The 27,963-nt window shown below is 43.6% G+C and overlaps 2 protein-coding genes across 2 annotated transcripts; both read left to right on the top strand.

Moving 5' to 3' along the window:
• The first annotated feature begins 16,125 nt into the window (after positions 1-16,125).
• Positions 16,126-22,955, top strand: LOC141545132 (zinc finger protein 90-like). Its single transcript, XM_074272129.1, has 5 exons — positions 16,126-16,616; positions 16,829-16,911; positions 19,333-19,459; positions 19,727-19,822; positions 20,644-22,955. Exons 1-5 carry the CDS (start codon positions 16,520-16,522, stop codon positions 20,721-20,723), a joined length of 483 nt encoding a protein of 160 aa, XP_074128230.1. The 5' UTR covers positions 16,126-16,519; the 3' UTR covers positions 20,724-22,955.
• LOC141544028 (uncharacterized) lies at positions 21,450-27,799 on the top strand. Its single transcript, XM_074269681.1, has 2 exons — positions 21,450-21,701; positions 22,946-27,799. Exons 1-2 carry the CDS (start codon positions 21,450-21,452, stop codon positions 25,454-25,456), a joined length of 2,763 nt encoding a protein of 920 aa, XP_074125782.1. The 3' UTR covers positions 25,457-27,799.
• Positions 27,800-27,963: the final 164 nt, after the last annotated feature.

Below are 27,963 nucleotides of genomic sequence, written 5' to 3' on the forward strand. Positions count from 1 at the left end.
CATGTAGACCGATACATGTTAAATATGTTAAAGTATATGTTAAATGCAATATATGTATACATATTTATACAGTTATCTTTCTGCACAAGAAAAACCAGATATAGAAATAAGGTAAAAATAAACTGAGAAGGAAAACAAAAATGCAAGTGGACAAAAATAGGAGTGGAAATGGCTATGTTGTGGTCCACACTCATTTCCTAGAGTTCTTTCACTGGGTGTAGCTGGTTCTCTTCATTATTGAACAATTACAACTGATTTGGTTTATCACATTGTTGAAGAGAGAATTGATCAGAATCGATCATCATATAATATTGCTATTGAAGTTTACAATAATCTTCTGGTTCTGCTGATTCCTCTGTGACCCCATACCTCTTCTCAGCCTCAGGGACTCCAGGAAAGTTCATTTAAGACGGTGACATTCATCTCTTCTCCATTTTAGTTGCCACACCTTCAAGGGACAGCACAGGATGGAGAGATGAGCCTGACCACAAGGTCTGTCATCCTTGCTAGTACACCTCTTTGTGTGGGGGTATACTTGCAAGTGTATGTATGTGCATGTGTGTGTGTGTGTGTGTGTGTGTGTGTGTGTCCACAGGGGAGTGTGCACTTATATTATTTTGTGACGACACCTCTTTGGCAGCCTGCCCAGAGTGGGCCTGTAGTGGCCAGGTTTAACTTCCTGACACTGATCCAGGCCACAGGCCTACAGACCCTGAGACCTTCAATCTTCAAGCCTCACTTTACTACCTGGTGAGATTTTCATATTAATTTCCCACTCCCAAGAAGCCCCACAAAGTTTTCTTTTTGTCACCTGCTCCCAGATGTTTTTCTTGTCCCAGCTCATGGTAATTGTTGGGAGTAACTGACTGGGAGGAAGTGTGGATGGGGGAATCTCTTAAGGAGATGTCTCTGCCTCCCCCTGCAGACAATGTTACTTCTAGGTGACACAACCATTGATGATGACAGCTCCAAGGGGACATGAGCTCAGCCTTCCAGCAGATTTGGATCCTGCTGCAGTGGCTGCTCCCTTCTCAGAAGCAGAGGCCATTCTGGCAAATCCTCCCTCCCTTCTCTCTCAGTAATCCTGATAGGAAATAGGGGGAGGGGGAACCTTTCTTCTTTATAACCAATGAGTAGGAGGACACAGCTTGGCCAAGCTGGGGAAGGGGCACAGACATGAAATCAGGACCTATGAACACAATGGGAAGAATGCTACCCCTGTTCTAAGATAAGGGCCCACCACTCTCCTTTCCCTCTTGAGGTCAGGGATTCTGGTTTAAGGCAGGATGAGTTCAGGGACAACTGCCTGGTAAGAAGAGATCCTAATTGTGTGTGTGTGTGTGTGTGTGTGTGTGTGTGTGTGTGTGTGTGTGTGTGTGTGTGTAATAGAAAAAGAGTAGATCAATTGGGCACACAAGTAAAAAATCTAGAAAAAGAACAAATTAACCCCCCCCCCACATAAATATCAAATTAGAAATTTTGAAACTCAAAGAAAAAAATTAATAAAATTGACTCTAAGAAAACTATTGAACTAATAAATAAAACTAAGAGTTTTTATGAAAAAGCAACAACAAAATAAACCATTGATTAATTTGATTAGAAAAAGGAAAGGACAAAAAAACAAATCACTAGCATCAAGAATGAAAAGGATGAACACACTACCAATGGAAAAAAAATTAAAACAATATTTAAGAGCTATTTTACTCAACTCTATGGCACCAAATCCGACAATTTAATTGAACTGGATAATATTAACAAAAATAAAATTGCCTAAATTAACAGAAGAAGAAATAAATTATTTAAATATTCCCATTTTAGAAAAAAAAAAAAATTGAACAAGCCATTGAAGAACTCCCTAAGAAAAAATCTCCAGGGCCAGAGGGATTCACAAGTGAATATCAGTTGCCCACAGCTATGCTAAGCTAACATGATAAAAATAGCAATTCTGCCTAAACTGATCTGCTTGTTCAGTGCCATACCAGGTGACAACACCCATTTGATTAAATAAATTCTATCTTTCTTGATCCTTTTCAGGATCAAGAAACTACTCTTTCTTTAATATTCCATGGTCTATATGGTATTTCTTTGTGCTGTGCTCCAAATCCTAAACTGCTGGGCATCTTTGGGTTAAACCTGGAACAGGAAGTAACAGGAAAAAAAAAAAAAAACTTAATTGACCAGCAGTATTCAAAATTTACCCTCTATCAGGAAGTCTCTGAGAGTTTTGAAGTAGCCTGTGTTCTCTTACACTTAAATAGGAAAGGAAACATTTACATATAAAAATCTATGCAAAACAAATACATGATTACTTGAGGCTCTAGAAAGAACAGGAAAGGCTTCACATACAAGGTGAAAGCCTTAAACTGAGTTTTGAAGAAAGCCAGTAATTCTAAGGGCAGAGGTGAGGAGAGAGAGCACTTCAGGCATGAAGTTCAGAGGCTGGAGATGCAAGGAAGAACAGCAAGCAAGCCATTTTGGCTATACCCCAGAGAGATGAAGGAGGCAATGCATAAGAATAGAAAGATTGCTGGGACCAGTCTGTAAAGGATTTTAAAGATTAATCAGAGATATTTAACTCAATAACTCTGTTCAAAAAATGTGAAAACATAAATGGAGACCTATTTCAATATGAATTTCTGGAAAACCTGAAAAATAGTTTGGTAGGAATTATTGTTAGACTGATAGCTTTTAACACATGCTGTACACAACAGGCTCAAAACAGATGTAAAGCTAGAAAATGAAAGTTCATATTGTGTGACTAGATGACTTATACATCCACTGCAAGGGAGAGATGTCTGAACCAAAAAAAGAATGAGGCTATTATTACAAAAGGCAAAAGAGAAGTTTGATCTCATGGCATCATCAAAATCATATCCTCTGTATTAAAAGGAAAGATGTAAATGGACAGGGTGGAGGAGAGTCTTTGTATCCTCTTTAAGGGATCACATCTAAAATATGTAGAAAATGTGTATGAATTTTAAGAAGAAGCTCCATTCCCAATGGCCAAATGATCAAAGGGTGAAAACAATTCACACACAAAAAAATTGTAGACTATTAATGAGCATATAAGATTTCTGTATATCACGGATAATATGAGAATTAAAAATCAGGAATTTGATATTGTGCCATATACTTACTATACATAAAATATGGAGGAGGCACAATATGGAAATATTTAGTGTTGAAAGGTCAACCCTAAGTTAGGTATACTGATATACTGTTGCTGGAACAATAAATTAGTCCAACCATTTGAGAAATCAATTTCAAATAACTAGAACCTCTTACTCAGAGGTCCTACTTCTAGGTAGATAATTTATGATAACCAAAACCAGAAAGATCTTATATGCTACAAAGTATTTATAGCATCCAAGTAAAAACAAAGAATTAGAAATACAATAGATGCCTCTCATATGGAGAATGGATAAATAAATACTGATATTTTGTCAAAATAAAATATTAATTAATTTTATTTAACAGTAACTATGAAGAACTTGGAGAAATGTGGGAACATTTTTATAAAGTAATGTGGAGTGAAGTCAGGAACCAGGGAAGCAATATGTACAATGACAATAGCAATATAAAGAAAAGAATGAAAATAAAGAAACTGAACATTGTAATTAAAATGACCAAGACTTCCTAGAGAAAAATTGAGAAAATACACCTCCTAACTTTCATTGCAGAGTGATAGAGTTATGAGTATGGAATGTTTTATACTTCATAAGACATAAAACTCCATAAATTTATTCATTTTAGTGAAGTGCTCTTTTTTACCCAAAAGAGAGAGAGAGAGAGAGAGAGAGAGAGAGAGAGAGAGAGAGAAGAAAGAACAAAAGGTCACTAATAGATAAAAATGTTTATAGAAGTTCTTGTTATATGAAAAAAAGCTGAACATTTGGGAGATGACCATCAATTGGGGAAAAGTCATTTAAGAATGCAGTGGGGAATTATTACACCACATTTATTGGAAAGTGATTAAATCAATTGCTATGTGGCTCTGTCTTTCCAGGCCAAAACACCCTCCTCTAGCCATCACTCCTAATACAACAATGATAAATAAGGTTGACTCCCAAAGATTTTTAGATAAAGATTACATTCTGATCTATTTTCATTTTTCTGAAACATAAGATATGCAAAATCAGAGAATCCACCCCAAATGTTAATGGGGACTATTTGTCTCCTATCTTTGGCAGAACATCCCAAACTCATATTGGTGTGATCAGCCACAGGCAGACACACTAACTTGATTCCAACATAATGAAGTCCTTCAAGAAAGAAAGATAACCATCAACCCTTTCCACTGAGATTCCAGTGTATGAAATGTCATGTCATCTTTTTGATTTTCAAATATGTCATGCATGCCTAGAATAGTCATACTGGAGATACTCTAAATGCACGTGTATGGAGAATTCATCTCGTCAATATTAAGTGTGTTATGAATCCCCAGACTTGTCAAATGGTGTCTTTTCTAAATACACAAGAATAGTAGAACAGATAGCTTCATCTTTAGATATAACATCCATTCATAGTAAGGTCTACCTATTGTATCTAGCCTAAGAACACACAGATAGTAGACTTGAAAAAATAGTTACTGAGTTGGTGCTGGAATTTTTCCCTACCAGTTTTTCCTCACTATCCTGCTTGCCCTTTTCACCCTATTCCCCCTCTTCACTGCTCTGTTTTACTTCTATCTGATACTTTGGCCTCTTGTTCTTAACCTCTAAGGTTAACCTCTAAGAGTTCCTTCCTTATCCTCTCCCCTCAACATATCCTCTTGCCCTATTTCTTTCTGAATTCAGAAGACTTTTATAAACTTCTGAATATGTTGATCCCTCTTTTAACCCATGTTCAATGACAGTAAAGAAATAGCACTACTCACTCTTCCTCCACTGGTTTCTTCTGTATCAATTTTCCTGTACATGCCCTATTTATATCAGCTTTTTATGTCTCTTAACAATTTTATTTTTTTTTTTAGAATCAATATATCATACTCAGATGCTCAACTTACACATTTCTTTCAAACTACCCAAATAATAAGTCATAAGAATACTGATGTTTTCACACACACAATGTTAGCAAATGACCTTATTGGTCTTTAAAGCTTACCTTATATTTTCCTTTGATGTTGTATGTCAGATATTCTCTTGTGTTCTGGGGGTTTTGTCACAAAAATCTGAAAATCTTTGAATTCATTAAATGTCCTTTGTTTATTTCCCACTCAAGTACATAGTTAACTTTGCTGGGTAAATTACCTTTGATTGCAACCCCAGCTCTTTTACTCTATGAAAAACAGTATTTCCAGGCCTACTGTATCTTCACAGTAGCTGCTAAGTCTTAGGTACTCTTTAGTGTAGGTTTATGGCATTTAAATTGTTTTTCTTAATAGTTGCTTCCAATATTTTCTTCTTAACCTTGGGAGCTATGAAACATGCCTTCTTGTTCTCAACCTTTGGGGCAAAATTTCTTGATAACTTCTTGCAATATATCAATATACTTTTTTTAAAACCTAATTTATAATCTTTCTATTCTTATATTTCTCCTCAGTCTGTTCTCCAGATTAGTTGTTTTTCTGAGTAGATGATTCACAATCTCATTATTTTATTTTTTTTGATTTTGTTTTATGGTTTCTTGGGGTCTTAAAATGTTATAACTTCTCCTTGCCCGATTCTGGTTTTCAAGGAAATATTTTCTTCTTTAAGTTTTTTTCCTATTTCCAATTGGTGGTTTTTCATAATTTTCTAGATTTTCTCGGATTGCTCTTATTTTTTCCCTGAATTTTGCTCTCTCTTACTTGATTTTTAAAGTCCTTGTAAGTTCTTCAATAAATCTTTGTACTTGGGGTGATTTGAGGTTTCTCTGAAGGAGTTTGTTTTTTCTCCATTAGTAGCATTTATTGCACCTTCCTCCATGTATAATTACTGATCTTTATCTATAGTTGAGTTCTTTCTCCTTTGCTTATACATTATCACCCATCTTTTTGTTCGTTTCTTTTGTTTCCTTTTTTGCAGCTCTTCCTTGTAATCTTGAGGGAAGGTGAATGATTCTCTAAGCCCCAGATCCTTCCTACTATATTTCTGAGATATGTTTGGGCCCCCACCAGAGGCTCTTCTCTTCACTCCAAAGCCAGAGGTAGGAACCTGCATTCATATTGTTCTACAAATGATCTCGCTGCCTTCAGTTCCTCTGGTGTTTGCAAACATCTGTTTTCTCTGCCCCACAAATGAAACCAGGGACTCTAGTCTCTTGTAAGTGCCCTTACTCAACAGGGTCCCTGAGCTTTGCCACTGCACTCACCAGGTGTGTGCTGGCTTCTCCCTGTAGCCACAGCCTGGGATGCATCTGCTCAGCATGCTGTGATTGGCATCCCTCAGAAAGGGAAGGTTCTTCAATATTCTCTGATTCAACCATCAGATCCCCAAACTGATTGCAAAAGGAAAGGTTGTAAGGCTGAGGCTGCTTCTCAACCTGACTGCCCCCAGGATTGGGTGTTGGTTGATTCTGCAGTTTGCTTGCAGGTGTTTGCACTTCACTCAGGGACAAACTTTCACCTGTGGAGATTGGGTCTTTCCTAGTCTTTCAAATTATTTTAGGACAACTGATTTATTCTATGTTTAACTTCTACTGCTCTGAGGCAATGTTCTATCCTTTTTATGGTGAAAACTTGGAGGGTTAAAAGTTTTCTTACTTCTGCCATCTTCCCTTAATCCTCTCCTGGTGTTAATGTTATGAGACTCTCAATATGTTGATTCTCTCTTGAATACCTTCACTTTTCAGTAACCTACTACTCCATTCCTCCTGAATTGAAATAGATGGTTATTATACTCTGGGTCTTGCCATTACATACAAATATTCTATTTTCATATACGTGAACTCTTAAATAACTGAAAAAACTTTTCAAACTTTTTCCTTAAATGCGGTCATTCAAAGAAAACTCCCCCCTTTTTTCCTTCTCATCTCACATCATTCAAACATCCCCATCCCATCTTTTGTCTTACCTCACTCATGAGGAAGTTGCTGCCCTCTCCTTGCCAAGCTGCAGGTGGATTCTCAATTCCATTACTTCCCTTATTCAGAAAACTATTCCTCTGTCATCCTCATTCGATTTTCAGTCTCTCCCTTTCTGGCTCTATCCCTGCTGCCTAAAGAAACACTCATTTCCCCAAGCTAGAAACAAAAATCCTCTACATGAGATGTTATGATCCCCCCCTTAGTTATAGTTTTAAATCTCACTGCCTCTTCACAGCTGAACTTATAAAAGGCATCTAATCAGTGCTTCTACCTCTTTTCCTCTCAGTTGATTCAAAAACTTTCTGCAATGTGGCTTTTGATTTCATCATTTTCTGCCAGACATTGTGATAGCTACAAATTATCTTTGTTAAATAAAATTTTATGTCATTCCCCAATCACATGTGAACATTATTTTTGACATTTGATTTTTAAGAGATGTTGAGTTCTAAACTCTCTAATTCTCTAACTTCCTCTCTCCTTGAGACAGTAACCAGATATGGATTACATATGTTCTATCAAATAAAACCTTTCATTTTTAGTCATTTTGTACTATAAGACTTGAAAAGAAAAAAAGAAACAAGTTAAGAGGATGGGAAGAAAGAAAGGAGAAGGAAGAGCAAGAAAGAAATGGAAAGGAAGGAAGGAAAGAAAAAGAAGACAAGTGAAGGAGGGAGGGAGGAAGGAAAAAAGGAAGGAAGAAGGAAGGAAGGAAAGAAGGAAGGAAGGAAGGAAGGAAGGAAGGAAGGAAGGAAGGAAGGAAGGAAGGAAGGAAGGAAGGAAGGAAGGAAGGAAGGAAGGAAGGAAGGAAGGAAGGAAGGGAGGGAGGGAGGGAGGGAAAAATAACAAGATCAGTGTTTCCTTATGTTAAGATTTAGGCAAGGATAGATTTGGATCCAGACAGCAATTTGGTCAATGGAATCAAATTAATCAAAAGAAACATTTCCACCCAATAATTCCCACTGCCTTTTTGAATCAGATGAGATAAATCCTTGGCACAGTACCAAGCATAGTGTAAGTAATTAATAAATTTCTGTCCTCTTCCCATCCCTGTTTTTTTTTTTTTTAGCAGTAATTCTTATTCCTTCCTTTTCTTCAAAGTCAATCTTTTTCATTGATATTTAAAATCATCTTTACAAAATTTATTTTGGGATAAATGCCAAAGTGACATTTAAGATGGTAAGATTCCAGTGATTCCTTTGCTTTCTTCCTGCTTCCTCACCCGGAGTCAGCTTTTCCAGCACAAGTCTTTTCCTTTCTGCAGTAAATAGTATCCAAATAGGCCTTGTCACATCATGTGAATCCCTCAAACATGGATGCCCTTCCTTTCTAGATGAATGAATTTTTTGACCTGTTTCCCATACGGGGTACTGTGGACTGCAAAAAGAAGGACCTACTCTCTAGAACCCTCCTGCCCAAAGCCAAGTCCCAACTTGTGATATAAAAAGTCACATTTCTGATTCATTCCTTTCTCTAGTCTCATGCTTTTCATCTTCACCCCCTTATTATGGCTCTAGTCTGAACATCTGTCTGTCCAATTGTTTACCCACCCAGATGTCTGTCTGTCTCTGAGTCTGCCCAATTGTTTTTCTACCCAGCTGTCTGTTTGCTTGCCCATCCATCTGTCTGCTTGCCTTCTCAGTCCCTTAAGCAACAAAAGAACTGAGTTCACTCAGGACAGGGACAGATAGAAAAGTGGAGACATCAAGAGCTGATGTCAGGAATGGTTATAATCAGGTAGAGGAAAGGTCAGAAGACCAGCATGGTGGGATGTGAAAGTGGAGGGCCAGAAGTGGTACACCAGTAATGGGCCCTTCTGCTATGGGCTTAGTGTGCATGTTTGATATAAGAATTACATTGCTGGGGTTCATTTCTTTTTTTTTTTTTGTTCTTCCATCTTAGCTGGGCTGAGCCATGATTTTTCCACTTTCCTGATATTCAGGGAACAGAGCTGCTGATTCCTCTGTGGCCCCATAACTACCCTCAGCCTCAGGGACTCCAGGAAAGTTCACTTAACATGGTGACATCCATCTCTTCTCCATTTTAGTTGCCACACCTTCAAGGGACAGCACAGGATGGAGAGATGAGGCTGACCACAAGGTCTGTCATCCTTGCTGGTACACCCCTTTGTGTGTGGGTATGTTTGCATGTGTATTTGTGTGTGTGTGTGTATACAGATGTTGGAACAGCCCTTTGGCAGCCTGCCCAGAGTGGGCCTATAGTGGCCAGGTTCAACCTCCTGACACTGGTCCAGGCCACAGGCCTGCAGATCCTGAGACCTTCAGTTTTCAAGCCTCACTTTCTACCTAGTGAGATTTTCATATTACTTTCCACCCCCCAGGAAGCCCCCAAAAGTTTTGTGTCACCTGCTCCCAGATGCTTTTCTTGGCCCATGATAATTGCTGGGAGTAACTGACTGGGAGGAGGTGGGGGGGGAGGGACTCCTGAAGAGATATCCCTGCCTCCTCCTGCAGACATTTCTAGGTGACATGACCATTGATGATGACAGCTCCAAGGGGAGAGGAGCTCAGCCTTCCAGCAGCTTATTATTCAGTCCCCAGACTCAGATTCTGCTGCTGAGGCTGCTCAGGACCATCATCCTTCTCAGAAGCAGAGGCCATCCTGGTAAATCCTCCATTCTCCCTCAGTAACTCTGATAGGAAATAGGGGGAGGGGGAACCTTTCTTCTTTATTACCAGTGAAGGGAAAGACACAGTATGGTCCAAGGACTCAAGGAGCTGGGGAAGGGGCACAGACCTGAGGCCAGGACCTGAGGACACACTGGGAAGAACATTGCCCCTGCTCTGGGATAAGGGCCCACCACTCTCTGTTACTCCTGAGGTCAAGCTCCTGGTTTGAGGCAGAATGAGTTCAGGGGCAGCTCCCTGGTGAGAGACGAGATCCTGATAGTAACAATATAGTATAATGATGAAAACCTGTAGCTACATACACAGTGGCCATGGAGGATTTTCCAGTTAGTCCAAGCCGGGGAAGGACCTCAAGTGGCTGGTTCCACAATATGTTTGTAGCTTGCCACTGAAATTCAGAGTCCAGACTCCTCAGTTCTGAAATATTCATGGTAAGAACATAAATTCTCTCAGCTTATAATTATGGAGCTCCCTTTGTCTGCCACTCCCAGTGCCACTTATGAATTTAAAATATATATGGGATGTTCTTTCTAGCAGCTGGCTAGTGAATGTGTCTGCATTTCTCATGCTATGTTTCCCAATGATCATCCTCTTGCTTTTGATCTCCATGGACAGCCAAATAGCCAGAGCCTGTTATGCTCCCAGACAAGCACAATGCTTAACATTGAGGCTTGTAAGGTTCCCCCACCCCCCGCGTTAGGCTCACACAAAGAAGGACCCTTCCTTGGTGATGTTCAAGGAAGACAGCATCTGAATGACTCTAGTTCTTCACTCTGACCCCATACAGAAACACCCAAATCGACTAGGACCTGGCTGATAAACACTGCCCCAAACCTTTTGTGATTAGTTGACAAAGGGGAACTAGGACTCCAAGCAGGGCTGGGACCCTGGTGGATCTAGTTTCAGGATTGAATTTCAGGTGTCACCTCACTCTGTCATCCTTACAACAACTTCCTTCCTCTTATATTCAGTACTGGATCAGACTTGCTCTTTGCAGATAGCATCCCAGCATGATAAGAATTGGGTCCAGCAGCTTTGGATCATCTGAGAGAGCAAGGGCTTTAGCAACCATACACTCCATCCTATACGTGTAAAAGTTTCCTCTTTGTGACTTTGACATGTAGTCACTTCATCTCTGCTTAAAGACCTACAAGTAGAAAAAGAACCCAAACTCCTTTGAGACACTCATCATGGTTAAGCAGATTTTCATCACAACAACTTCAAATTTACCTCCTTAGCATCTGCATCCATTACTTCTAGTCCTAGCCTCTCATGACACTTGTACAAGGTTAATTCTTCTAACTTCCTTCCTGTCCCTGTCTCTGTCTCTTTTCTTTCATTCATCCCACCATCCTCCTGAAGATATTCCTCAGAGTTACAGACCAGTATCCTTACCTCAATTTTCATTCTCCTCCTTGACCTCTCTTTGATAATTGACCTTACTGACCACCCCTTACTTAGCACATATTTGACTTCTCTTTCACTCCTTGCTTGAAGAATTGGAGCATCTTGATGTTTGAGGTGTGTTTGAGAGGTTATGCTAAATTATCTTAATTAGCTTTAACTTTACAAAACTGAGTGTGGCTGCAGTGCCATGAGCAGGTAGCTACCTTCCAAAAATGCAATTACTTCACTTTTTGCTTCTGTGTGAATGACTCTCCAATCACCAGCTCCCTCCCTGGTCCATCTGCTGGATCTCCCTCTACAACTTCACTTCTCATTGATGCTGGCCATATTGCCTGAATGTCTAGTCCAAGAGCAGGTCCAATTAGAAGAAATTTGCCTGCTCATCAGCCCCACAGTACCCTGACTTCTGCAGGTAATCTAAGCACAGGTCTACTACTTCTGAGTAGTAATCCCTTTCTAAGGGGAGTTTGTGGTCTATGCCACGTCTGTTGCATTTCTGTATCTACTTTTGGCAACCAACTCCTCTTGCCTGCTCACCAACCTGATGGGCTCCATTTCAGTGCCGGGCACCCAGTGAACCTCCCACAGCTTCCAGCTTTGTGGCCACTCCTCCCTCCTAGCTTCTCCCTCTCCTCCCCTGACACATCTCCTTCCTTCCTCTCATCCTCCTCCCGATGGCATCTCAGGCCCATGATGACCCCAGACCTACACTATTCTGAAAGTATCTGACCAGGATTCTCCCTCCTCCTCTGCTCCTGGCTTCTCCTGGCTCATGTTGGGAAGAGCATCCCTGACTTGCCTGGGTCCTCCTCACACTCATTCAGTGGGTCCCCATTGTCCATGAGGTGGAGTTCAGGGTTTTAGCTGGCCCTTTGAGGCCTTCCACTCTTGGCTCTCCCTGATGTTTCTACTCTTACTTCCCTCCATCCCAAATTCACTGACCCTTTTTCTGCAGCAAAGAATCATGGCTCATTTCTAGCTCCCTTCTATCTCTCCTTGGGTGCATCTAGTTAGAATTAGTGGAACATCTTGGGAAGCATTAGAAAGCCTGGACTCAAGTCCTAGGTGTGCTGTTGATTCACTACATGAGGCCACATAAGTCCGTCTAAGCTTCAGCTGGGTGCCTTCATCTGTTATATGGAGCCATTTAAACTTCCAGTGTCTGACAATAGAGTGAACCTCAAGTGGATGCAGAAATTGTGTAGCCACAGTAAGCTACTCCATTAGCCTGAGGCTAGTCAGAAAGCCCTAGGGCCAAGTTTTCTGGACCTTTCTCTACCTCAGTTCCCTCCCCCTGAAAGATGACAAAGAGAATCCTCGTACCACCTCTCCTATGGTGTGGCTGAGTTCCAAGGATGGGGTCTATCTGAATTTGTCCTTCTAGTGCCTAATACAAGTGCTTGGCACACAGTAGGAGCTCAATATATGCTTATAGAGAATAACATTTAAGGTTTACACATGTGTCTCACTCCACCCTCACAATCACCTTGAAAAGTAGGTATTATCATTTTTTGTCAGGTGAGAAAGTGAGGAAAGGGGAGGGACTTGGCCAGATTGACCCCTTGGGCAGGACAAGGCCTGAAACTCAAGGCCTCTGACTTATTAGAATTCATTTCCCCAACACCATTTGAACCCCCATTCACTAGGTTAATCTTCTAGGCCCTTCTGCTCCAAGTGTTCCCTCTCTTTTCAAGGGAGTCAGGTTTAGGACTGTTTTCTGAATTCGGCTTGTCAGGAGTCTTTGCTGAAGTCCACAGCAAGCCCCCCTGAGTGCAGAGAAGGTGGCTTCTTCTCAGCCTGACTCCTGAGGAAACTGAGGCAACGTGTGTCATCACTCACAGGGACTATGGCACTTGTTTCTGCTGTCTCCCTTTTAATCCATCTTCTATTCAGCAAATTGATTTCCCTAAAACCCGGTGTCTTCAGGAGGTCCCCATTGCTTTGAATACATTCTCTGCTGGGAATTTACAATCCTTAATCCCCCACCTTCAGCCAGTCTCTGCAGGGAGATTGCCTTTTCTCCCTTACCCATTGACCATACTGGCTAATTTCCCATTATAGATTTAAACCTGAAAAGCCCTTCAGAAATCATAGAATCAGTCTGATTTTTATAAAGGAAGAAATTGAGCCTCATCAAGACAGTCGCTGACTCAAGCCAGAGAAGGAAGTAGCCAAGTCAGGATTTTATTTTCCCACCTCGGATCCAGATTCTGTCCCCCTCAACCCCCCTTCGCCACTCATCTCACCCGCATGCCTTTGAGCAGGCTCTATTCCCTACCTGGGATCCTCCCTCACCCCTAATCTCACCCACAACAACAGCATTTCCTTCCTACTAAAAACACTGCTCCTTACTATAGCCTTTCTATGAGTTCGAGCCTACTACCCCCACCCCCCTTTTGCTGTGGCCAATTAATACACCTTTCCTCCTTAACACAATCTCCCGGGACTCCTAGCTCTCCTCGGGCTCAGCTCAAGCACAGCCCTAACCTAGAGACTCGCTCTGATCCCCCCCAAGTCATTAGTGCCTGTTCTCCCCTTTTGGTTATTTGCAACACGTCCCACTCTCTAGCTTGTGAAGTGTTCGCACATGTTCTCCCTTGTTGGATGAAGAACTCTGAGAGCAGGCCCTGTTGGGGGAAGGGGCCTGTCGATGTCCCTAAGGCTTAGTATTGGGCCCTATTTATTAAGTACTTAATAAAAGCTTGTGGATTTGACTAAAGAAGACCCTCCTATACAGGATCCTTCACTTACCTGATTGGTCTTTGCTTATCTGCAAAAGATCTTCAAGGCTTCTCCCTCTATTTCCTGCCCTCCAATCCAGAGGGTGGTATGTTCCCAAAGCAGAGGGGTCTCTCGGGAGGAGCTGGGATGGCCCTAAATGGGAATAGCAAAACCAGATGCACACACCCCACGGCAGTGGCTGCCAGGCTGCAGGCCTCGGAGATGCACACACCTCACGGCAGCCCTGCAGGCCTCCGAGATGCACACACCCCACGGCAGTGGCTGCCAGGCTGCAGGCCTCAGAGATGCACACACCTCACGGCAGCCCTGCAGGCCTCCGAGATGCACACACCCCACGGCAGTGGCTGCAGGGCTGCAGGCCTCCGAGAGGCACACACCTCAGTGGCTGCAGGGCTGCAGGCTGCAGGCCTCCCAGATGCACACACCTCAGGCAGTGGCTGCAGGGCTGCAGGCCTCGGAGATGCACACACCCCACGGCAGCCCTGCAGGCCTCCCAGATGCACACACCCCACGGCAGTGGCTGCAGGCTGCAGGCCTCCGAGAGGCACACACCCTATGGCAGTGGCTGCTGGGCTGGAGGCCTCCCAGATGCACACACCCCACGGCAGTGGCTGCAGGCTGCAGGCCTCCGAGAGGCACACACCCTATGGCAGTGGCTGCTGGGCTGGAGGCCTCCCAGATGCACACACCTCAGTGGCTGCAGGGCTGCAGGCCTCCCAGATGCACACACCTCAGTGGCTGCAGGCTGCAGGCCTCCCAGATGCACACACCCTATGGCAGTGGCTGCTGGGCTGGAGGCCTCCCAGATGCACACACCTCACGGCAGCCCTGCAGGCCTCCCAGATGCACACACCCCACGGCAGCCCTGCAGGCCTCCCAGATGCACACACCCCACGGCAGTGGCTGCAGGCTGCAGGCCTCCGAGAGGCACACACCCTATGGCAGTGGCTGCTGGGCTGGAGGCCTCCCAGATGCACACACCTCAGGCAGTGGCTGCAGGGCTGCAGGCCTCCGAGATGCACACACCCCACGGCCACTGCCGGCCTGGAGGCCGCTGGGGGGCAGTTACTAGTTTCTCCTTAGAGACAGGGTAATTGACCGAAAAATCCCTGATGAACTGAGCCCTACGGAGCTAGGAGAGAGGAGAAAGGGAGATGCCGGAGAAATACTCAGCAGTTCTGTGTCCTACGATCCTGGGGCCAACATTGGGAGGGGGCAGGCTTGGCTGCTCCTTCTTGCACAGCCACTGCAAAGAGTTCCCAGAGACCCCTAATCCCTGTGATCTGGAAAATTGTGTGTCATCAGTGTCGTCCTGAGAGCAGACCCCTTTCCTCTGACTCCTCAGGAGTTCCTGGGCTAATTGCTGGGCCCTAGGCTACCTCAGTTTCCCCATTTGTAAATAATAACGTAAAAGTCGTACTCTGTAAGAAAACTGTGAGCCGCTCTCTCGGGGCTAATTTTTTGAGGCTGGTAAGGTGAGTAGCGGTCCCCCCTCCCCCCGCGTGAAGTCTTTGCTCTCTCCTGTGTAAGTGCTGCCAGCGGGCGGGATGATGAGCGCCTCTGGCCCTAAAGACCAATGGCTTTAGAATGGGAGGACCTCTCTTCAGTTTCTGGGCGTGCGTTGCGCAATACCGGGGACTAAGTTTGGGAAAGTCAAACTGGGAGCGGCCCGAAGCAGGCGGCCCCCGAGGGCCGATCCAGCAGCGCCGGAGATGGAGCGGCCCCCTTCCTCCCCGTTTAAGCCCGCTCCTTCCAGGGCCCAAAGCGGCAGAGGCGCGTGCTCGGTGGTCCCGGGGAAGGGAGCCGTCCGTCCATCCGCGCCGCTATCTCCGTGTAAAGGCTGCAGGATGTCAGCGGGCCGAATGGAGCCGACTCATCATCCCCGGGGGTTGTTAGGGGAAGACAACTACAGGGTCGTTAGAGAAACACTTCCTCGAGGCCCTCGGACGCTGAGCAGCGGGTGTCAGCGGCCTCCCGGAGGGAGAACACCCCGAGCCTCGAGCCGCACGGGGAGCCAGTAAGCTCCTGATCCAACAGAAGACTCCCGGCTTCAGAAGCGTCGGGAAGGCGGTCTCGGGGTTGTGGGGGCGTGGTTCAGGTTCTGTCAGAGAGGGGGCGGGGCCTGAGGGGAAGGGGCGGGGCTCTGAGAACCGAACGTTCTCATTCTGTTCCCAGAATTCTCCGAGCCGGGTGACTCCCACATATCCGTGTCTCCCGCTGCATTATGGGAAACGTAGTTCCGGAATTCAGTCTGCAGAGGTACGGGTGGGAGGGTGAACGAACCCTGCTCCCGGAGGAAAGGAGTGCGCGTGCGCGGGAGCCGGAATGCGCAAGCGTGATCGCGAGCGCCCAGATCTCTGCCTGCTCTTGCCAGCGTGGGTGTGTAAGTGGGCCCCGTGCCCCTCCCTTCTCGTCTCCCTCCCTTCGCGTCTCTCCCCCTTCCTGCGTCTGTCTCCGTCTCCAGCGGCCTCTCCCCCCACCCACGCCGCTGTCGCTCGCTGCCCGGGCACGCTGGGGCTGGCAGGCACGGTGCCCCGCGTGGGGGCCGGGCTGTGGGCGCTTGGCGGGGAAAGCGGGAGGCCGGAATCTGGACCCAGAGCCTCCCCCGCAGGCTGCCCGGGGAAGCCGCAGTTGCCTGGTCTGTCGGGGGAAGGGGGCGGACAGCTCCGGCCCTCTCCCCAGGATCCGGCGCCCGCAGCCACCGCGCCCCACTTGGCAAGATGGACCTCAGCCCCGCTGCCAAGCAGTGGCCGACAAGAAAGCGGGGCCCGCAGGCCCGGGGGAGGGGCCGGCCCCGGAAGCTGTGCGAGCACCGAGGTGAGACCCCTGCCCTTCCCATTCTGCAGACGGGGAAACAGGTCAGCCCCCGCACCCGGTGCCAGGCGAGGGGCCTCAGGCTGGGACAACCCCTGCGTGCCCAGACCCCCGCCCCCACGGGGCCCCACCTTCTGCAGGGGCTCCAGGCGCAGCAAGAACCCGGAGTGGGCTGCGGCCCAGTGTTCCCTCTTGACCCTCCTCTTCTCTCACAGATTCTGCTGTCCCTCAAAGGACAAGCCCAGCTCAGCACAAGGAGGGAAGGACCTCTGGGCTCCGGAAATCCACCAGGTCCCTGGTGAGTGGGTGATCCTTGGTGGCTTGTGGGTCCCTGCCCCAAAGTGGGGTGGTCTAGACCACACGGCCTAAAGCTGAGAGGTTGTTCGGGGATCAATCCTACCCCACCCCAAGGGGACACCAAGGAGGAGACCCCCAGGGACAGATGAGGACCAGCGGCTGGGTCTCCTGGCCGGGGACCCAGAGCTTTATCCATTGCCTGCTTCCATCTGACTTCGAGTCCACTGTGCCCTCGTGAGTGCCGGGCTCCAAGGGATCAAGAGTAGGACCCAGGGCGGGCACCCACATAGACCGTGCACACTTATACACACGTACACACAGTCACAGGTAGCTGTAGCTTCTTACATACATGTGCCCACAATTCCACTGCCACAGTTACGTGGAGTCGTATGCGTACGTCCACAAGACATTCACATGCACAAAGCCATATACCCCCTCAGTTACAGTCACACATAGCCATAGTTCCATGTACATACACTCCTGTACCTGTGCACGCACTCACACCGTCACATAACCCGCACCCCCACCGTTCTAGATGAGAGGTTTCTCTGCGAGCACAGGTCCTCATCACCCCACATCCCTCCCCCCTCTCAGAGCAGGAGCTGGCCTTTGTCACAAAGGGTGAGCTATGGGGGAGGGCAGGGGCAGCAGCCCTTCTGCAGACTCAGGATTGGCTGTTCCTCTCATTCTGCTCATCCGAGTCCTTCTGGGCGCCTCTTTACAGACGGGGGCCTTGGTCTATGGAGTGGAACTCCAGTTAGTGGCATCTACTTTGTTTCTGGTTGTCTCCAGATTATGAATATTCTGACGTAGGTTGGGGACTTAGCTCTTTGGGCTAAAGTAGACCTTTTGTCCCTTTCTTAGCAGAGGTCCAAAGTGCTCCTTTGGCTGCTTTGCACCAACTCCTCTGACATAACTCTTGGTGTCATCTTTTGAACCTTGAGGTTGTTTGAATTCCCCTTTGTTTTATCGTTAGTGATTCACTTCTTACTTATTTTCAGTTCTTTTTATGCCTGTGCTGTAACATCCTCGGCCTCCTTTCCATTGGGGAATGACTCTCCTGTTAGATATTTATGTGGTTGCCAACATGTTATATATTAGACCGGCACTGGGATCAAAACGTAATTGGGAAACATTTAACTAAAAAAACTACAGGAAGACATAGATCATGCCATTTTCTGCTTTCCTTGTGCTTGCTATGCTATTTTAGTATAAAGTACAGAACCTTTTGGATTTCCTGTATTCCAATGATCAATTCTATCTTTTTGTGATCTTCTCCAGTTGCTTTAAAGTTCTTCAGCCGGGAAAAGGGAAACAGTGGAAATATAGGTGACTTTAAACACAAAAATACCAAATAAAAATCTCCTTTAAAAAGAAAAAAAGAACTCATCACCTCATCTTAGTTTTGAAAGGACACCGACTTGGCTTTCTTCTTGTTTTTAGTGGTGTGACTTTTAACATTTAGGTCACATGTCCATTTTGAATTTATCCTGATATATGGTTTAAGATGTTCATCTAATCCTAATTCCTAGCAAACTGTTTCCCAGTCTTCCCAGAAATTCTTCCAAATAGGGGCCACTTGAGGAGATAATTTATAATTTGAGGTTTATCAGACACTTAGTTGTTGAGTTTAATTGTTTCTGTCTTCCTAATCGATTTTGCTCCAATGACCTCTTTTCCTAGTCTGGGCTTTCATCAAGACCATATAGTTAAGTTTAAAAATGTTCTTACAAGACCAACTTTTGGGTCATCCTTTCAGAGCTGCAGGTTCTCTTCACTCTTCCACTCACAAACCCTCAAAAACTCTCCTCTTTCCTAGATCATCCTTTGCAGATCCCTTAGCCTGGCTAGGTTAGTTTTCACACTGTCTGCTGCCTGCAGTCTTATGTTCCAAATTTAAGGCCAACTTGCCTGCCTTGCCATTTTCCTGCCCCTGTTGGTCTGGCTGCCATGCTCCCTCTTTTGGGAGAGCCTCTGCCTTTGGTCTGCATTTCCCCCTTGCACCATCACTTCCCGGGGAGACTGTCACAGTTGTACCTAGTAGACTGTAAATCCCCCACCATCAGGGAATGTGGTTGCCTCGTGCCCCACCAACACATTGCACACTTACTCTTGGCGCCCTTGACCTGCCACCAAGGCTGGCTCCTCTCTGTTATCCCTTGGGTCAGGACTGGCCTGCTGCTCTAGCTGATATCAGGAGAGCATTCAGGTCAAACCAAAATGCATGTGACGAACCAGGCTCTGTCCTTAGCCCTGGGGATACACAGAAACCAGGAAAGACTAGAGAGAGGGGTGACCCAGAGTAGCTGGGGGGCAAGGAGGATGGGATTGAGAAGGGGGAGCACAGTGGGCAGCTTATCCATACCCTTGGGCCTCTGGAGAGAACAGCTGGGTGTGAGCAAAAATGGACTGGCTGTTTCAGGAGTCCGTGACCTTCCAGGATGTGACTGTAGACTTTACCCAGAGGGAATGGAGGCAGCTGACGGGAGACCAGAAGAGCCTGTACCGGGAGGTGATGCTGGAAAACTATGAGAACTTTGTTTCCCTGGGTAAGAAGCCAGAGCTTCCATGGGGGGTGGGGGGACATTCTTACTGGCTCAGGGCTAGTCACCTCCTTCTGGACTTGGTACACAAGGAACAGACTTCTGATCTTCAGGAGATCTGTCAAACTGATCCACAGTTTGTGTGGCCCCAGCCTGGCTCCCCCAGGACAGAATGTCCAGCAGAGGCCTCTGGCACAATGCCAGTCTCTCCCTGGAGAAGGGGGAGCTGGCATGGATTCCAAAGGGGGCTTCTATTTCTCTCCCCTCAAACAGGACTTCCCATCTCCAAGCCAGAGCTGATCTCGAAGCTGGAAGATGGGGGAGGCCCATGGATGCTGTTGGAGGGAGAGCCCAGAAACCACTGTCCAGGTGAGAGAAGTAGGGGCCCCTGGAGGAGGTGAAGGGGCTTGGCTAGGTTACCCAAGAGCTAAGTGACCTTCCTCCCTCCAAGGCCTTGCCCTTTGGCCCTGTCCCCTGAGCTATTCTGAGGGTCCAAGTGCCGGCCCTGCCTCTCATATCCCTCATACCCAACATAAAGACTTGAGAACACAAATACCAGATAGGTGGCAAGCACTGCCCTGGCACTGGATATAAGCAGACCCAAAGCCCTTGGCCTAGGTTCCCTGCCCCCATCACTCCTCACCCTCTTGGACCCTTGTCTCTCCCCCCACCCAGGAGAGCACAAGGCGCTGTGGACCACAGACTGGCTTTGTCTTATTGTCCCCAGCTCCTGTCACACCTGCATGTGGCAAAAACTTAGAAAAGGTTGGATGAACTAAACCATGATCCACTTGTGCCCATCTCTCGGCCTCTCCTTTCTCCTCTTACAATGTTGAGCATTACTCTATGCACGGCAGTCCTGGGGGCACCACTGACCTTGGCCATAAGTCCAGCCTGAACCTTCTGCCCATCTCCCTAGAGAGACACTAGACTCCCTTTGACTGCTGTTAGCAGGACCCACACTCATGTGCTCCCTGATGCTCTGGCTTGGAGCTTCAGACAGTAGGAAAATGCTCACTGTGTGGTTCATGATCAGGCTAGAGATGTGTGATATGAGTTATTGGGAAGACTAGGAGAAGGCTGTGGATGATGAGAACAGAGAAGACGAGAATGGTCACTAGCCTTCCCGTCACACTCTGAGGTTTGCTGTCCCTTTGTTTTCTCACTTGACAACTTCATCTTGGTCACAGACATAAAGGAGTCTCCCTTGGAGTCAGTGGTGGGATGGACCAATCAAAGCAGCAAGTGGGAACTGGGAATGCAAAAATAAAAGCTCGGCAGGAACCAAGGAGAAATCTAGTTAAAGTCTTTCTCTGTACAAGCCCAGCCTTAGGCAATGGAATCCCAAAGACCAAAAGTAAAACAGGTCCTGATGTGTAGCTTATGGACCCAGACCTGAAGAGTTCTGAGAGAGAGCAAGAAAGGGAGGAAAGGAGGAGTGTCTACTGAGGCCATCAAGAAAGGCCTCAGGAAGAAGGTGGCAGCTAGGTTGAGCTTTAAAAGGAACCTTGAATTCCCTGAGAGAGGCATAAGGAATTCTAGACTTGGGGGCTTCCTTGTTTAAAGGCCAAGAATGGGGATGGGGGGAGGTATAGTTAAGCAGCAACAAACATTTATTAAGCACCTAAGTGCCAGGCAATGTGCTAACTGTTGGTGATACAAACTTTAAAAAAAAGTCCTTACCCTGAGATGAAGACAGTATACAAAAGAAAACTGAAATTTCTCCTTAAATAAAAGAGTTTATGGCTTCCCCTCCATTCAGAGGAACAGAGGGTGACTGGATCTTGAAAAATGACGAAATTTCCCAGTGATAAGTGAAGAAGCAAAACCAATCCAATCCAAATTGAATGCAGGTGGGTAGGAATGGGGTAGTGAAATAAGCTGTTGGAAGATAGCCTGCTGTGTTTACTTTTGCTCTCTGTGTTCTCTTTAGTAATTATATGTCCCATTGGGTAAAAAACCTCAATATGTAACCCAGAGGTAACCCAGAAATGGCATGGGGACTGGCAGCTACCCCCTGGGCAGATTGGTTCAAGGAGCTGAGGATGTGGACTTTGCAGATGAGAAGGAAGAAAGCCATCTTCCTGTCTGGGAGAGAAGGGAATCAGTTGGTTTGGCTACAGGGGGGGGGACAGGACAGAACAAGTCCCTATTGTTGGAAGAAGATGATTCTGGTTTGAAATGTGAAGAACTTCCTACAGAAGAGAGTGGTCTAAGTTTAGCATACTTCCTTGTCATTGGAGTGCTGGTGAGGGACATCATAGGAACGATTCTGACTCAGGAGTTGGCTTCACTGGCCAGTGGTCCCTCCCAGCTTGAGGAAACCCTGATTCTGGCAATCATGAGTTCAGTTCCACAAAAGACTCCATAGGATGATAGATTTGGATCCCCTTCACTTTAGAGAAACCAGCAGGGTGGTGCAGGGAATAGGGCACAAGATTTGGAATCTGGAAGATCTGAATCTTAGTTTCTTCATCTGAAAAGTGAGGATAATAATGTGAGCACCTCTCTCAAAGGAATTGTGAGAATCAAATGAGATAACATGTAAAGCACTTTGCAAGCTTTTCAGTTCTGTTGGTGACAGCTATTATCTTATTACAGAAGAGGAAACCAAGGCTCAGGTATAAAATGCCCCTAGACATGTACGTCTGAGGCAGGATCTGAACTCGTATCTTCTTGACTGGAATTCATACTATCTACAGCAACAATTTTCCCTTTGGCATTCCCTTTTGGCATTCATGCTTCAATGACCACAGTTGCCTGGAACATCTCAGATGGCCCACTTCTCATGTGATATTACCTGTTAAGTTACCTTGATTCCTGTTTTTATGTCTACGTAGCCTACTCAGCCATTTGGGCTGTCAGGGGACAGTAATCAAATAATTGGATTCTTAGTGAATTAGGAGTTGAGAAATTCTAGGGAGAGAACCTAATTCAGAGTCTATTTTTAACAATAATGACCTTGGCATGTATTGGTGCTTATTTCCCTTCCCTCTACTTACGCTACTTCTCAGTAATCATTTCTTCCCTTTATTATTTTGTCATTTGGAAACAAATGAGTCTTGATATCCCTTTGAATGTGCTAGTTCTCTATTGTGCTTTTTATACTCTCTATGCTGAAAGACATGACACACAGACAGATAATACTGCTACTTTCACAAAGGAAGAAGAAAAATCATTCCTAAGTTTGAGGGATAATAGCCTTTAGGAGAGGAAATAGGGTAGAAATCTTAATAGAAGATATTTTCTCTCAAAGTAGAAACAGGAACTTATTTCCATCTACTAATCCTAATGCTAATGGACCACCCAAACCCCAACCTCAGTCATTCCCCTTGAATGGGGGAAGAGATGCTGTAATGGAAACCTCTACATTGGTTAAAAAGACACAAAGTTAATTCTTGGTGTTAGGTATATTTCAGGAATCTTACACACTCTGAAATGGATCCTTGAACAATAGAGAACTTGATACTTTTCTCCATATCCAGAAAATAGGAAAAAATTATTTTCTTTTCTCTGCCCTATCCTTTTTCTTCCTTTTTTTCCTCTTTTCTTTTTCTTTCTCTTCATATTTCAGATCAGGAAATTCAATCAGGGACGAAGAAGATAATCCCAACACAGTGCACTTCCCTGGAAGACATAACCCAGGAAAGACTCACAAAGGGTGATCCCTGGGATTGTAAATTTGGTGAAGATGGAAATTGTAAAAACTCTGACAGGCGTGAAACTAATAACCAGGAGAGAGCTGTAATACAAGGAACTCAGGATAAAATTTTTAATAAGACCAAGGACTACAAAGGTACTCAGTTTGTAAAGAGTTTTGATCAAAAATCAATCCTTGATACACAAAGCAATGTTTCTTCAGAAAAGAGTCTTTGTAAATCTGATACTTCAGACTTGAGTGATCACAATGGAATCTCCTCAGGACATAAAGACAATGGATATAGTAAAGGCTGCAGTGAGTCCTCGGACCTTAATGAAGATCAAAGAACATGTACTGAACTTGGCAATGCTCTTCAACAGAGGAGATACCTTGCTCAGTGTCACAGAAGTCATTCTTGTGAGAAACCATATATCTGTAGAGATTGTGGAAAAACCTTCAGCCAGATCACACATCTTATTCAGCATCAGGGAATTCACAATGGAGAGAGGCCCTATAAATGTAGTGACTGTGGAAAAGCCTTCACCAATAGTTCATCACTTATTCTACATCATATAATTCACAGTGGAGAGAAACCCTATGAATGTCATGAATGTAGGAAGCTCTTCAGCAATAGAACAGGACTATTTGTACATTTGAGAATTCATACTGGAGAGAAACCCTTTCAGTGTAACATATGTAAAAAAGCTTTCAGCCAGAAAGGTGATCTTTCTCGACACCAGAAAGTTCATACGGGAGAGAAACCTTATAAGTGTAATGTGTGTGGAAAAGCTTTTAGCCAGCAAGGACATCTTACTGCACATCAGCGAATCCATAATGGAGAAAAACCCTATAAATGTAATGAATGTGGGAAAGCATTCAGCAATAGCTCCTCCCTTATTCTACATCACAGAATTCATAGTGGAGAAAAACCCTATGAATGTCATGAATGTGGGAAACCTTTCAGTAATCATGCAGGCCTCATTGTGCATCAAAGAATTCATACTGGTGAGAAACCCTATAAGTGTAATGTATGTGAAAAAGCCTTCAGCCAGAAAGGTCATCTTTCTGAACATCAGAGAATTCATACTAGAGAGAAACCCTATAGTTGCAATATATGCAAGAAGGCTTTTAGCCAGAGAGGAGATCTTTTTCGACATCAAAAAATTCATAATGGAGAGAAACCTTATGATTGTACTGAATGTGGAAAAGCTTTCAGTCAGAAGGGAGACCTTACTAAACATCAAAGAATTCATAGTGGTGAGAAACCTTATAAATGTAACAAATGTGGTAAAGCCTTTAGCATCAGCTCACAGCTCAATATGCATGAAAGAATTCATACTGGAGAGAAGCCCTATAAATGTAATCTATGTGAAAAAGCCTTCATCCAAAAAGGACGTCTTACTGAACATTACAGAATTCACAATGGAGAAAAACCTCACAAATGTACTGAATGTGGAAAGGCATTCAGCCAAATTACATACTTGAGTCGACATGAGAGAATTCATACTGGAGAGAAACCATATAAATGCAGTGAATGTGAGAAAGCCTTCAGCAATAGCTCAGCACTCAATGTACATCAGAAAATTCATACTGGTGTGAAGCCCCATGTATGTCTTGAATGCGGGAAGGCCTTCCTCCAAGGTATAGGCCTCAGTTTACATCAGAGAATTCATACTGGAGAAAAACCATATAAATGTGATATATGTGAAAAAGCCTTCAGCCAGCGAGGAGACCTTTCTCGGCATCAGAAAATCCATAATGGAGAGAAACCCTATAAATGTAGTGATTGTGGAAAAGCTTTCACTCAGAGGGGACACCTTACTGAACATCAGAGAGTCCACAGTGGGGAGAAACCATATAAATGTAAAGATTGTGGTAAAGCTTTTAGCAACAGCTCACAGGTCACTCTCCATTACAGAATACATACAGGAGAGAAGCCTTACAAATGTAACGAATGTGGACAAGCCTTTAGTCGTCCAGGGAGCCTCAGTGAACATCAGAAAATTCATTCTGTGGAGAAACCTTATAAATGTACTGAATGTGGGAAAGCCTTCAGCCGCAATCTGTACCTTAGCCGTCATCAAACAGTTCATACTGGAGAAAAGTGCTATCCGTGCAATGAATGTAGTAAAGCCTTCCGAAATGGCCACTGTCTTACTCTACATCAGAGAATTCATAGTGGAGAAAAACCCTATCAGTGTAGTGAATGTGGGAAAGCTTTTGGCAGGAAATTATATCTAACTCAACATCAGAGAATACATAGTGGTGAGAAACCTTATGAATGTACTACATGTGGTAAGGCCTTCACTCGTTGTACAACACTTATTCAGCATCAGAAAATTCATACTAGAAATAAACCCTAGAAATTTAAGTTAGATATGTACTCCCAGACATTACCTATTACAAACTTCTTTTTTCAATCAAATTATTGTGGTACTGGCCCAAGAGTAAGAAGACAGATAGTGATATCTATCTAATAAAAAATAAGAGTGAAAAAGAGTAGTGTTTTGTAAACTCATAGTAGCAAAAATAAATAAATAAATAAAATAAAGTATTTGCTAGATTTACTTGGGGAAATTGATTAGCAGCATAGCAGAAAATGGACTTAGAACTACATATCAAGGCTCCTGATCTGTTGCCTCAAATACATATACACACACACATATATATATATATATGTAAAATGAACTAAAAGTAGGGAGAGGGATAAAACAGAATTATGCAGTTGTTTCAGTTGTAGAATTAAGAAAATGTTCTATTAAATAATTAGAAAGATCAAGTTAAGATGTGTTTGAGGATTTAAAAAATAGAAAAATATGAAAGCAATATAGCCAAAGTTAAAAAAAAAAAGTTGCAAAAAAAAAGCTAATATTAAATATTATTGATAAGTATGAAAAGAACAAAATCTACAAAGGTAGGTCTTGGTCAACAATGGATAAATGGTCAATAGGTATGAAGAGATGATTATCAAATTGCTAATAACATGATTATATATGTTGAACACCAGCCCTGAAGTCAGGAGAACCCAAGTTCAAATCTCAACTCAGACAATTAACACTTCTTAGTTGGGTGACCCTGGGCAAGTCACAACCCCAATTGCCTCAGAGGGGGAAAATTATATATGTTAAGGTTTTGAGACACTCATCAAATTTTCAAAGAAAATATTTATTAGAAACAGTGCTTGTGAAATTGAAGAAGAGAGATTAATAATAGATTTTTTTAGAATGCATTTTCTCAGTACACGGTAAATGTCACCAAAAAGCATTTTGATTGATCATTGCATTGAAAGGGTTATCAAAAATAATGGAGCTATCTGGTCAAAGATTTTAACATTTCATATTCATTTGTAATAAAAAGAACAGGAAGCCCGAATTATCTATCAATAGGATGTTAAATTATGAGTCATTGTACAATTAAAATTAAAACAGAAAACTTTGAGGAATATGATGAATGTTGATGAAGTCTTTATATAACAAGGACAGAGTAACAAGCAATGGTCACAATAGGTACTACCATGTAAGGGTGATTAGAATGGAAGAACAAAAATTTGAAGGGGACTTGTGCATATTCAGGTTCAGCCTGTAAGTGGCTGTGTAGTATTACTGTTTTATAGGAAGTGATAAATATGTTGAATGCAGAAGTACATGGAAAAACAATTGAACTGATTCAAAGATGACTACGCAGAATTGGGGGGGGGGGGGCGGGGACATCAGTAGTGGAAATGAAAGTAACAAACAAGATGATGAAAAAAATTTTAGTGCTATGAAATTATACTGACCAGGGTTGGCTTCAAAGATGTGATTTCAGTCTCTTATACTCTCATACATTGTCATGATGGAAATCTATAATAAAAATCAAGGCAAAAAAGTTTTGTGCCTAATCAGTCAATTAGCAAAGGTAACAGTTGCCAATAAATTAGGCCATTGGCTCCTTAGTCATAGACAAACTGAGGAGCCAATAATAAACAAAAAATAATAATAATAATAAACAAAGGTTATTTTTATAGTCATAAAAGAGGAATGGGAAAAATGCAAATTCTTAGACAACTTCTTTGAATTCTGATTGGATGGTGTTTGATGCTTGACTTGAGGTTAAACTGGCTACATGCTGGAATGTTCTGAGGTTAGCTAGGCACTATTGCCAATATTTGAGGTGTAAGCACATTGGCATAAATGATAATTATCATTTGTGAATGATAATTATCAATCTGGTCACAGTTTTACCTCAGTCTTGATGTGGAATTACTATGCTAACTGATAAGTGATATTACTTGCAGTAAATACTACAGAGAGTGTTTTAACTTAGCCGACTATAAGAGGCAACTTGAAATGGGGAAATAATAATTCCAACTCAGTTTTGCAGGGGCTTAGCTCTACCAAAAAAAGTAACTTAATCTCTGCTATATCTCTTAGTCTAAAAGTTATCTATACCTAAGTTTTATATGTTAAAATAAAGATAATCAGTATTGAATTAATTAAGAATTATTTCTTAGAATATTCCTACCACTTTGCAGAGATGGGGTAATATGGGTGTGGAAGAGTATATAAAATTGCCAATTTTTTTTGATATGTTGGTTTTGCTGAATTATTTCTTTTTTTTCTCTGTTATAAGGGGTAGCTCTCTGGGAGCAGTTCAGGGAAGGATACATTGGAAAATGTAAGTGATATAAGTGCAAACTATCAATAAAAATTATTTTAAAATGTAAAGCATTTCTGCGTCAAGTTAATTAGTTGTATTAATATTTCCATTTAAGTTTAATCACTTAAAAAGAATTCTTGCAAAATATATGAATAAGCTTTTCATAAACAGTGTATACTGAAGGAAAAAACCCTCGAAATTATGCATGTAAAAACCTTAGGTGACAACTCAT

This window comes from Sminthopsis crassicaudata, chromosome 5, assembly GCF_048593235.1.
Source record: "Sminthopsis crassicaudata isolate SCR6 chromosome 5, ASM4859323v1, whole genome shotgun sequence".
NCBI lineage: Eukaryota > Metazoa > Chordata > Mammalia > Dasyuromorphia > Dasyuridae > Sminthopsis > Sminthopsis crassicaudata.